The following is a 12463-nucleotide window of genomic DNA, read 5'->3' as shown; positions in this document are numbered from 1 at the left end:
TTGAAAAGCTAGGATGAGACCCAGCAAACTCATTTTGCCTGTGACCTCAACGCTGGTTCCTTTTAGGGTTGGCACCGCAGCTCTATTGGAGTGGCTGTAGCTCAGAACTAAGAAACAAGGGTGGCAGATGGGGTTATGGGTGGTCCTGGAGTTCTGTGCTGCACTTCATGTCTTTTGAGTTGCTATGTAGCTTTGTGTGGCTGGGTCTCTTCCCTCCCGCCCCCTCCTGCCCCGCACCCCACCCCAGCCCCAACCCTTGCAAAAAGAGCTCTTCCTCTTCGGGCTGTGGTTACTGTCTACTGGGTATTGTTTGCTATGTTGTCCCTAACCCGCTCCGAGACGTTGAGATTCTGTGCGTGCCAAGTTCCTGCTTGGAGGGAGCTTTTATGGTCAAGTTATAAACCCCTGAAAATATGGGTTAGTAATGGAAATGCTGACGCCACCCAAGCTCTGATGACATGCACTGCATTGCTGGAAGGCAGGGGAGAGGTTGCTTGCAGAGCAATATGGCTTCAGGGGAGGTATCGGAATACAGCATCCAACTGGTAACGTGGTCAAAACCCACCGATGAGTTGGACATGCTCTGCTCTTCATGGAGGGAAGAGTGGGTGAGGGAAGAATGGGTGTTCTGTGGGTCCAGGAAGGGGACACTTGTATCAATTTAGATGGACTATATGGGCCCAAAGAGGCAAAGGTGTTAACATGACCAGGTCACTGTCCAACATTAAACAGTGTTTGTTTGCAAGGTTCAGTATACAAGACCTCAGCCTGCTTAATACTGTGGCAAACACATCATTGAAAATCTTTTTGAAGATACACGAAAGAAGGAGAAACAGTTAAAGCCTTTGAAATTTGGGGGGGGAGGGATAGCTTGGGGGGGGGAGGGATAGCTTGGGGGGGGGGAGGGATAGCTTGGGGGGGGGGAGGGATAGCTCAGTGGTTTGAGCATTGGCCTGCTAAACCCAGGGTTGTGAGTTCAATCCTTGAGGGGGCCACTTAGGGATCTGGGGCAAAAATCAGTACTTGGTCCTGCTAGTGAAGGCAGGGGGCTGGACTCGATGACCTTTCAAGGTCCCTTCCAGTTCTAGGAGATGGGATATCTCCATTAATTAATTAAATTTGAGCAACGTCCCTTGTTCCCTTTCCTGTTAGCTGGGGAAAGCCTTTGGAAGGAATTGTTTTGACAGTCTCTTAGATGGTAAAAACTGCCCTTTTGGGGAAAGGAGAAAGGGAGTTGAGCTGGGCTGGAGCTGTTGGTCTGATCCCATTTCCTAAAAGACACAACAAGACAAACACGCACGAGGGGAGAGAGAAGAACAGCAAGGAGAGAAAATGCAGCTTCCGTCTCTGGTGTTGACTTTCGCTTGCAATCACACAGCACGCAGTCGTCTTAGCCACACTGAGACCTGGCAAACTGGGACCAGCATTGGGCTGTTTAGGGCATTGCTTTTAGCTGCCTCTTTGGTCACAGGCTGATAGCAGTATTGAAGAATATCCAGTCGTGGCTGACTAAGCCTGACTCTTATTAGACAGAAGGCAAAAGGAGAGGGATAGGAAAAAAGAAGAAATAAGATGGGGGAAGAAAAGGACCCACAAGAGGACAGGGGCAGGAACAACCAAATCTCACATCTTGGATGGTGTTTGGGATTTAGCCAGAGCCAGTGAAGATGGCAATGTCATCTGGGTCCCTCTCTTGGTCTGGTGTGGTCAGAACATCTTTCAGGATGATGAAGATCCAGCAATGGTGGATCCCAGGGCAGCAGGAGATGGCGGGAGTGGCAGCCATGAATGATGGTGAAGCTCACTCCTTCCTGTTCTCCTGTCTTTGTCAGCCGGCATCTGTGTCTTCTAATGTTTCTTCCCAAAAGCTTTTCTGTTAAGGCCCCCACTGATGGGTGGAACATCCCATTCCCTCGTTATCTTGTCCACTAATTAGGCCTAGTTTCCAACGCACCAATTTTGGATGCCATGACACCTTGATTTCCAGTCCCGCACTTTTTTCCTGTTTACCAGGCATGATCTTAACACAGTCTTTGAGTTATATCAGTGGGTCTCTCAGTTTGGATTCATTCAGTCTTTGTCTCCCTGTTCTACCTTTTCCCATCAACATTTGTTTTAGAGGCTTATGAACTTTCACTCACTCCTTATAGTTGAGCTCGCAATCAGAATGAATTTGTAGGCTCAGCTATTGCAACATAGAGTCATTGATTGTACAGCCAGAAGGGATCACTGTGGTCACCTGGTCTGCTCTCCTGTATAACACGGGCCCGAAAACTTCCCAGAGTTAATTCCTGTTTGAACTAGAGTCTAGATTTTCTAACTGGAGGGCGTGCCCCTTGCTTATCAGGAGGGTGCGGGTAAAATAGAGCAATCCCACGTCCTTCCTACTTTCCAGGAAGAAGCAGTTGGTTGAGACAGCGCCTCTCTGGAGGCAGGTGCAGCGGCAGCAGCTGGCACACAAGGGAAGCGATTACTGGTGTGGGAGCGGGGCGTGAGTTGGGGGGCAGGATTTGGATTTGGAGAGCGAGCCTGCTTCTGCAGTGCCTGTTGCTGCCCCTGCACTGCATCACACCCTACATGTGCTCTGAATGCTGGGCTGGTGGCAGTGGTGCAGGGACCGGAGTCCAGGCAACCGTGGCAGCAGCAGCAGCGTGGAGGAAGCAGCTGAAGCCAGTGAGTGGACTCAGTAGGGATCGCAGCCCAGCTGTGGGGGTAGAGGGGCTTGCTGGGGCTGCAGGCTGGAAGAGTGGGGAGGGGGAGAGTAAAGCAAGTGGCTTGGGGAGGGAGGATAAATTGGGGGGCACACACTGGGACACAAATCTCTGAAGGGGAGTGCAGCAAAAAAAGTTTGGGAACCTGCACCTGATTTCCAGTCTCAATTTGTCTAGCGTTAGCTTCCAGCCATTGGATCATGTTATACCTTGTCTGCTAGCTTGAAGAACCCTCAGTCAAATTCTTAGACTGTGATCAAGTCACTCCTTAACCAAGGACCTCCAGGAGTCCACATGTATTGGCATATATCCATGGTACCCAATGGGATTGCACTCTGGACTCTAAGCCGAGTTGAGGTGAAGTTGGGCATGTTCTGTGCTATCATTTTCTGGGCTCCCCCACATCCTTTTACAATAGCAGCTAAGCATAAAGCGTTATTACACTAGGAGCTGAGAGTTCAGACAGCATCTTCCATGGTCCTGTGTCCAGCCAAGAGGGGGCAAACTAAAGCAATGGAGATCTAAAAGCCAAGCGCCTCCCAGCCAGTCCAATGACTGGGAATCCTGAATCCAGAGGACACGGAGTTCTGCTGGGAGTGAGCTCTTTCCCGGGCTGCCCGTCTTGCTCCTTAGGGAGGACCTTACCGTAGTTCTCTGTTTGTTTGCAGGTGGCTGGAGATGTTGATCGTCTACCCGAGGACAAACAAGCAGAATCAGAAGAAGAAGAGGAAGGTAGAGCCCCCAACCCCGCAGGTAACCCCAGGCAGTGACCCCCTGTCATTCACTGTGACCCAGAGTTCTCTCCAGGGGCTGGATCCCTTGGGACTAGATTGATGAGCCAGGAATGGTCTCCTCACATTGGCTCTCTCCCAGGGCTGTTGCTGGTCTCCAAGGAAGGGTGGGAACATCTGCCTTGCTAGCCCAGTCGAGATGAGAAATGGGCTTCTGGCCCTTTAGAACACTCCTGTTCCTGGGTGCGCAGAGCGGTCAAGTGGCGCCAGGGCAGCTACCATGGCGTGAATTAATTTCTGGATGTCACTTTCCGAGCTCACTGCTCCTCCCCCCAGCTTCGAAGATGAAAGTGCTGTGTTAGTGCTCATTAGCCTGGCTCTAAAACTCCCCGTAGCAGCCAGTGCTGCAGCAGCTGCGTTAAACCCCTGGCTGCCCCCTCCCCATCCCCCCATCCGGTTTCTCAGATCTGGCTGAGTTACTTTCCCAGAAGGCAAGATGGATGCGTCTTCCCCGCTTTTCCCCTTTCCTCCCAGGCCTGGTTCCTTCTGTGTGTGCTGGCTGAACCGCAAGGGGATGTGCGGGGTTGTATATCTGGGAAGGGTCTGCAGCCAGGAGTAGGGCTGGAAGTGCTTGGGTTTAGGTAGGTGCATAAGGAAGAGGGTGTGGTGTGGTGGGAAGCTCGCCACTTCTCTAGCTACCTTCGCTAACATACAGGCCGGCTCCACAGCCAATTGCAAAGCTTTGAACAGTATCCTTTGGGCTCAGGGGCACGTGTGCAGAGGGGGAGGGAGGATGGGAAGAGGAGGAAGCGATCCTGGCCGCTCATAGCCCTGGTAGGGTCCGGGAAGAAATTCCACAGGGCTCCAGTTTCCCTGCATGAGATGACCCCGGAGATAACTAGAATGAAAGGAAAATAATGAAGGCCAGGGCTGAGCTGGGAGTTTCGGGGGCTGGAGCTGTGCTCTCCAGGGACCCAGCGACAGCTCTGCGCTCGCTTTGACTATAAATGGTAAAAGCTGGGGCTGCCCATGACCCACGCGTTCCTGCCCGTGTCTCCCACATGGACGGAGGGAGGAGAAACCCACAGGTTCGGAATCCCACCCCTAGGCTGGAATAATCTCTCCTCTCAGGGGCTGCAAACAGCCTTGACCCATGTGAGTGTGTCCTGGAGCTGCTGGCCAGCAGGGCAGAGGTGGTTGGACTGGAGGAATTCACCCAGCAGGCCTGGACACTCACAGATGGTTACCTGGTTACTTGGGAGCTGGGCAGGGTGTCGGTTGGAAAATAAGCCCAGCCCTTCCCCCTCTTTCCTCCTCGCCCCTCCCTCCCCCAGCGTGAGCCATTTGTTTTCTCCTGCGTTTCCCATATAAGGGTCAGGTCTGGGCACCTGAGGAGAGCTGGGTGTGGCTCCACATGGAACACCTGTGGATTGTCCCCAGCAGCTCAGGAGTGAGAGGGAGCAGAGCTGTGGCTTCCTCAGCTCCCACCCGAGGTCCTCTGAGGGGTACGGGGTGGGAGGAAGAAGGGGATCAACTCTTTACATAGATTATCTGTGGCCAGTTCTCCCCCTCTGCCTCCCTTCCGGAAGTCGCTCCTGCGCCTGATGCTGGGTCGTCTGGGCCACCCCCCTGGAGCGTGGTGAGGGCTTGGAACTGGCCACAGGAAAACTTGTGGGGAAATGTTGGCTCCTGAGTGCCATGGATGTGGTGATGCTGTGCCGACAACCGTTCTGTCCTGGGGGCTTTCCCCTCTCCCCTCATCAGTGAGAATCAGCAGAGATGCTGACCCCTAGCCCCCCCAGCCGTGAACCCAACCCCAGGCCCCTTTGTGGGGACTCGAACTGGAAGCATGACGCCCCAGTGTGTTGCTTTCAGGGCATTCTGGGAAATTACGTCTGGCTGTGCGGGGGCTGCGGCCCAGAAGCTCCCTGCACGTGGGAGCAGGGGGGAAGGAAGGGAATGGTGCTGACTGAGGAAACATTACCCAGCATAAACCCAGCTCCCAGAGCTGCCTGCTTTTGAGGGGGAAAAATGCAGCCAGAATAACATCATTTTGGGTTACGTTTCATCACCATGGCAACCGCTTGGAAACTGTACAGGATCTGAGCTCCTGAGCACCAAATAAGGCAAGTGGCTCTGGAGAGGATGCACCCTGCCCACGCGGAGTCGGTGCAGAAGCCCCAGCTCCCTGGAGGACTGAGCCAGGCTGCCCAGGTGTCCCCAAGGATGGGGTGTGTGGGGGCCCAGTGGGGTGCAACCCCTGTGTCTCGCTGCCTTAGGCACAAGCTCAGGGGCTTAGTGTGGGAATAGAGAACGCCACCATCACCCACAGCAAAATGCCAGAACACAGACCCCCCTGCCTGGATGCCAGCACTGGGTGTGTAGCCCAGGCCAGCTCCCCCGAAGGAGCCAGGTTCGTACTTCAGCTGCCGCTGTACAGAGAGCTCACAATGGATGAGCTCATGTTTTCTATTTATTTCTCTGCTTCAGCTCCCTGGCCCTTGGCTGCTCTCTGAGGTCTTCCCCCAGGCCTCCATGGAATCCCGATTGCTGTCACAGTTGTCCTCTATTAGCTGGTCTCTTACTCTCCTCTTAGGTTTCATGGAGGAAGGCTGTGTCATGCCCCTACAGCACCCCACTTATCCCTTTGCAGGAGCTCTCAGTGCCCTGAGAATGAGCCTCTTGTCTCTCTTCCAACTCTGCTCCATCAGAGCTGGTGGTTAATGCTTACCTCTGCTTCTCCCCCACCCCCCTCGCTGCTCTCCACAACAGCCTTTCTCTCTTGAAGGCAGTGAGGTATTGAGCTTGTGTATTTCTGTCCACTCTTATGCCGCGTCCTAGTGTGTGAAGGTAACTGCCCAGAAAACACTGCCGCATGCCACTCAGGGGGATGGGCTAGGAGGGTGGCACAGAGGTTAATACCCATAATTCAACAGCATCGCTCGTACTCCATTCAGGCCAGGCCCCAGCAGTAAGATCTCTTGGGGCACTTTTTGCTCTTAGATCCCCTAAATAAGGGCTCCATCCTGCGTGGTGCTGAGTACCTCCCCATCACAAAGAATGGGAGTCCAGGGCACTGTCCAGATTGGCCCTTGCAGGATTTAAGAGAAATAAATAGACACAGCGAGACCAATTAATAAACCTCTCCCGCCCTTCATCTTGCAAATCTCTCCACGTTCCTTAAGCAGCCCTGGTGCTGCCCCGGCCCTTGTCTCTGCTTGACTTGAGCACAGGGGTGGTCTTGGGTTTCCACTCCATGGCATGTCTTAACTGGAAGGCAGCATTGTAACAAAGGACCAGCACCCATGCGGCTGAGACTAGCAACTGATCAAACAAGAATCTTCTCCTTCCTCACCCCATACCTTCCCCCAACCTTGAACCAAACCTTTAGGAAGGAGCATGGAATCTATTTTTATGGTGTAACTTCCACTTTCCAGAGAGCCCTTTGCCTTGCTGGGTCCTAGACCGAAGCAGCTGCCACCCCGGACCTTAGACTTCCAGCTCCTGCTCTTTGAGGCTGGAGGCTTAGCTGGATTGGACAGCTCAGAGGAGCATCTGAATTCCTGAGCGCTTCTTTGGAGTCAGCATCTGCGTCGGCACTATCCTAGAGTAGAGTGCATTTGGCCTAGGCCTGCGTCTGTCCCAAACCTTTGAGGCATGTCTGTAAGAATTCAATTACTGTTCGAGACTGTCCCATACCTCTGTCTGCTCCTTAAATGTACTGTCTGGCTAACAGAGGGACAGTGCTCAGCTCGAAGGCCAGATGTGGCCTGTTGAGTACTAGCCCTGTCAGAGGAATGTAGGAAGGTGGATCAGATATGAGTGCCCTCTAGTCCAGTGTGTCTAACAGTGGCCAGCTTCAGAGGGAAGGTGTAAAAACCCCGCATAGCAGCACGAGAACAATGTTGCTTAACTGCAGGCTCCTACCATGGGCGAACTCAGACCACGTGTGGCTTCTCTGAACCTTTCCCTGAGGGGATGAGCACAGGGCCTGTATTTGGGCTGGGGGTGCCTCTTAACATTTTTATTCTAAAAAATGTATGGAAATGGGCTCAGGCCAGCTGCCTGCCTGGTCTCTTTGTACTGGAACATTTGTGGTCCCTGCGTCGTGGATCCACAGGACTGGTGCTATGACCCCAGCTTTGGAACAGTCTCTGGGAGGACCCCTTCAGTGAGCCAGACCCCCTACGGGTCTCAAGCTTCCTCCAGGGCAAGCCACATGGCTTCACCCCTCCAAAGGCCAGGCATCTGGTCCTTCAGCCCTCCTGCTTCACAACGTGAGCTCTGTTCAGCAAGTCCAACTGAGGCAGACCCCTGAGGGAGACTTGTACTATCTTAGGAGCAATGCACCTCCGCTGTCAGCATCTGCAGCAGCACTCAGCCGGCGTTGTCAGACAGTTTATTAGTCGCCTGGAACACAGCATAGGAAGACCTTGGTTAGCACAGAGAAAAGAAGGTTACAGCATAGTCCATCCTGGTCAGCACACAGCCCAAAGCCTCGTCCCTCTGACCTCCCTTTGCCTCAGTCCAGGTGTGTCCCCAGCCGACTGCTTCCTGCAGCCAACTTAACTTCCACCTCATACCCCTCCCCCCTGTTGTTCCATAGCTGGGGAGATGCGGGAGCGGGGCTGTGGAGAGGCAGGGAAGTCCATATCTCTTGTGAGGTGTTGGTTGTTAGGTGTCCATGTCCAGGCAATTGGATTTGCCATTGTCTTTTCAAGAGCTCCATTAATATGGGGCCCAAGCCCCAGACAGCTAGGTATCATTCACACCTGTGCTTTAGGCTGGCCAGAGAGCAAACAGACCTCCCCTCCCCCCAAATTAGGTAACTCTGCAGCACATAGGGGAAACCGAGGCACACGTAGGCTTCATACAAATATTACAAAAGATTCCCACTTAGTCACATCCTGTATAGTGCTCTTCTCTACAAAAGAGCAAACCAGTTGCTGTGCAGCAGATGCTTAAAGCTGGGTCACTGGGTGATGCAGGCGAAACCTCAAAGCCAGGAAGCTGAATGAGGAAACTGGGAGCTTTCCATCATAATCGAGGGCTGGAATGGAAGGCAGGAAACTCCATGTGTATCTGTTGCTACAGAGATTTCGTTTGCCAGAACAGCTCCGGCAGGATAGCATTAAGCACCAGCCAGAGCGGGACTTTTTATCTTTACCTTCACGCATTCCTCACGAACTCTACCCGCTTCCCCATCTGTTTTCCTCCTTGTGTCAAATGCAAAGCAGCCACAGCTTCCCATTCTCTTTCTCCTTCTCCCCAAAGCAGCCTGGAAATGATCTGATCCCAACTCACGCTCTGGCCACGCAGCACCGGAGCAGTTAGAGTAGTTCAGGCCACCGCGCCAGAAGCCTGTCACCACAAACTCGGTGCGGCTTGTCAAAGGGGGTGGAGAGACAGTTACCAGAAAAGAAATCCCTTTGAAAGGGCTTCTATTGAACTTGGCTGCCTGTCAAGCCTCTCTCCTTTTGCAAGAAAAGAGCCTTTTGAAAATAAAAAATACCCCTAATCCAGCAGCAAATATTGTCTGCAGCAGCACTGGCCGCTGTGGTCAGTTTCATGATCTGTTTTCCGTTTACCTGCAAACACTTCTAGGTGGCTGGAAAACGTCATTGATTTTTAAGCCGGAAGGGACCACTTCCATGGAAAACTGTCTTCTGTTTTCAGCTCTTGTTCTCATGGCTTCATCTCATTGTAAAAATGTGAAAATTGTCATTATCTCTGCTCTTCCCCAGACAGAAACCATATCAAGGCAGGGGTCAGTGGATAGCGCTGTTAAATGTAGTGTGTTTTCTTCGCATGTGAGCATTTTTTTAATCTCAGAAGGAAATGCAGGCAGGTGGCTAGTTTTCTGATGTTTTTCCGAGGGGGGGGGGGGCGTGACAAGCAGCAAGGGACCTTGCTCTCTGCCTTAATCTCTCTAACTGGAGTCAGTTCTTGGTGCAGAATTGCTCCCTGGAAACGAGGACATTGGTATTTGGGTGGAGATCCCTGAAAGAAGGGATTGGACTCCGTGCAATTTGTCGCCACCACTGTTCCAGGACTTCTGTTTGTGTGCTGCACTGATTTCAGCTCCCACTGAAAGCTGGTCTCCAAGGCCCAGGCTTCTGCTACAACTCGGCAAAGGGGTGACAATATAATACAAAATTTGAACAGCTAAAGAAACGGAAAGAAGCAGTCTTGCCTACTTGCCTAGGCAGTGCTGCTTTGCTCAGCTGTGTCCTTCTCAATCTTTTTCTCTCTCTCTGTCTGGATATATGTGCGTACGTATTCATTAATACATATAGATGGAGTAAAGTTTCAAAGGAGATTAGTAACTTTGAGTGCCCAGTTGGAGACATCTTAAAGGACCTTCAGAAGATGGGTTGAGTTTTCACTCTCTGAAAATAACCCATTAAAATATCTCAGGTGTCTAAAAATTGAGGCAATTCCTAGTCGTCCTCGAAAATGTGGGCATATGCGTGTATTGGTGTATTTATAATATATTCATGTGAGAGCAGGAGACCAGATTCTTTTCTATATATAAAATCACCAGAGCATCTAAGGGCCTGAGCCTACAAACACTTATTTCTTCTTCATAACACACACAGTCCTGTTGACTGCAGTGGGATAACTCTCAGCAGCAAGCACTGTGCTTGGGTAGCCAGTAAGTTTATAGGTTTACAGGCCCATTGTGCCTAATACAGTAGTTAAGATTCACCTTGATTTGCCCATCGTGTGTCAAGTGGTCGAGAGACATTGGGAAGGGCTGTCACAATTTCCTTAAATATTATTTCTGGCTGTGGTTAATTTATCACTGGTTTGTTCTGACAAGTACCCAGTGGCTTTAAGAAAAATTCTAAAAGAATTCCCTAATGAATAGAACTGAACTTTACGCCAGTTGTGAAAGTCCCCATCCTGTCTCATGCATTAACCTGCTAAACTGTCCTTCCTTCATCACAAACTAAGTCAGTGGACCGGGCTTCCTGTTGCAAGGATACTGAGTAAAATGGCAGCTGTCGCTGATTTACGTTAGGGCCAGTCGTACTTAGAGATGCATTTAAAATACCTAGTATTTCCTTAATTGTATTTTAAATTGTGTTAAATAACTCTCCGGTTTTTAAAGTAAATGTCCATTTAGCCATCTCAGGCGTTAAGGCATTGCATTTTTTCTTTATTTGTGGCTCGTTGCAAACCAGACCAGACAAACGATGACTGCAACTGTTTAACAGTAGGGAATGAATTTCTCTAGTTTTTTAATTCTTTTTGAAGCCATTGCACAAAAAATGTTTTCTGATGTGAGCAAATTCAGTTTATTGGCTGGCAGATGAAAGCAGAGGAGAGAGGCCTAGGGTCATGGGACGTATGTTAAGGGCAGCCGGGTTTAAGAGCAAGACTGTCAATGGCAGGAGACTGAGGGAAATAAGTGTGTGTATGTGTGTACACAGAGGGAAGGGGATTTGGTTTAGTGTGTGTACACATACAGAGGGAAAGAGGTTTGGTTTATTTGCTTCATGGAGCATCACCTGTCAGGTGTGCTCTGTAGAGGTTGCACTGTTGGTGCCACACCTGGGGTGTGTAAGGCAGTGAGAAGACTCCCATTGCATGAGCATGAAATCTAGCAGCTGAACTGATTTACTGTCTGTTTCTTGGCTGGAGGCAGAAGGCTAGGGTAGGGATCGTGGGGGATATCAGATTGATAGATATAGGTGGGCAGAAGGCCTTGAAGTCAAAAACAAAATGGAAGATCTCATGGATCTGTGTAGGATTGCTGTGACGGGGGCTTGTCAATCCAGCAGTCAAAGCCACACACCTGCTATGCTGCAGCGACAGCATGCAGGTGAGGAGAAGGGCTCAGATGTGCCCCGCTGCTGACAGTCGGAAGCCCTTCCGGATACTGACTTAGCCCATATGCCACCTGCCGGGGGTTCTGTGGCTTGTTGGTAGAAATGGACAGCACCTTGCAAAAGTGAAGGTGAGGAGCTGCTGTTTAAAAATGGGTGTAAACCAGAGGAAAAAGGCATGTGACATTTCCGCCTGCAGCCCTGTCTCTGGGCTCCCAGGCAGTAATGCTGTGAAGCCGCTAATCTCTCCCTCAGCAGGAAGTGCGGCTTGGGGCTGGTAGCTGGGCAGGAAATAGCTGGGAAACCAGGCTAGAGGGTGGGACTTGCATTATCTGAAAAATAACCCCTGTTCTAACTGTAAAATATACTCGTGGTGGGGCGGGTGTGCAACTCAGGTGTTCCTCTAACCCCTCCCCTCCCTTAAAGTATAATCTGCTTTCTAGTCACATAAAGCCCTTCTTTGTCTAAACCAGCGGAGCCCTTTAGGAGGAGCCATGGGAGGTAGGCTGTGCTCATTGTTTCTAGCCAGGGGAATTTGTCAGGTAATTGTTGTCTTCTTGCAAATGGAAACTTGTTGAAATGTGACTCGATGGGCTCTAGAAGTCCTGTCTCTAAGAAGGTCTTCTGGGCAAGAGTTCAACACACGCGGAGCCTTGGCTCAAGGACATCCTCCACATCCCCTGTTGATGGACCGGGCGAGGGCAGCTTCGCCAATGGGTGGGCACGTTTGTCAGACGAGAGCTCTCACTCTTGGCCGTGCTTCCGAAGATCCAGGGCCTGGCTGGGCTTCAAAGCTTCCCCTCTTGGCGAGGTTCGCTGCTGTCTCGGGTGCTGACAGTTTGTGAAACGTTGCTTTGAGGGGAAAGCCACGCTCCAGGCCGAAGAATGCAGAGCCCGGTGCGGCCTTCCACTTGAAGTGGTGTCCAGGGCCAGCTGTTCCTTGCCATCCTTATGGAAATGATTCGCAGCTGAAGTTGATCTTTCCAGTCCTCAGAAGATATGAGAGAGAGGGGAGGGGGTGGAGGTGTACCTTTCGTGGATGTGAGGATGCTTCAGAGTAAACGTTTGTGGAGGGGTCAAAGCAGGTAGCCCATATGTTAAATGTCACAGAATACAATAAAAATCCATCAAGGGTTTTTAGAATGCATGTTCAATGCCCTGGTTGGCCAAAATATCCCATCTCCCACCT

General features: G+C 51.2%; 1 protein-coding gene across 1 annotated transcript in view; it reads left to right on the top strand.

Annotated features, from left to right (window-relative positions):
- Positions 1-12463, top strand: part of MPRIP (myosin phosphatase Rho interacting protein) — a 164904-nt gene that overhangs the window by 93554 nt on the left and 58887 nt on the right. Inside the window, exon 5 of the mRNA XM_065411992.1 lies at positions 3380-3464. Within this exon, the coding sequence (XP_065268064.1) occupies positions 3380-3464 (85 nt within the window). The remainder of the gene's footprint in view (positions 1-3379; positions 3465-12463) is intronic.

The sequence above is a fragment of the Emys orbicularis genome, chromosome 10 (genome assembly GCF_028017835.1).
Source record: "Emys orbicularis isolate rEmyOrb1 chromosome 10, rEmyOrb1.hap1, whole genome shotgun sequence".
Taxonomy (NCBI): Eukaryota; Metazoa; Chordata; order Testudines; family Emydidae; genus Emys; species Emys orbicularis.
Note: the sequence above shows the minus strand (reverse complement) of the source record. Positions and strands in the feature narration are given on the sequence as shown.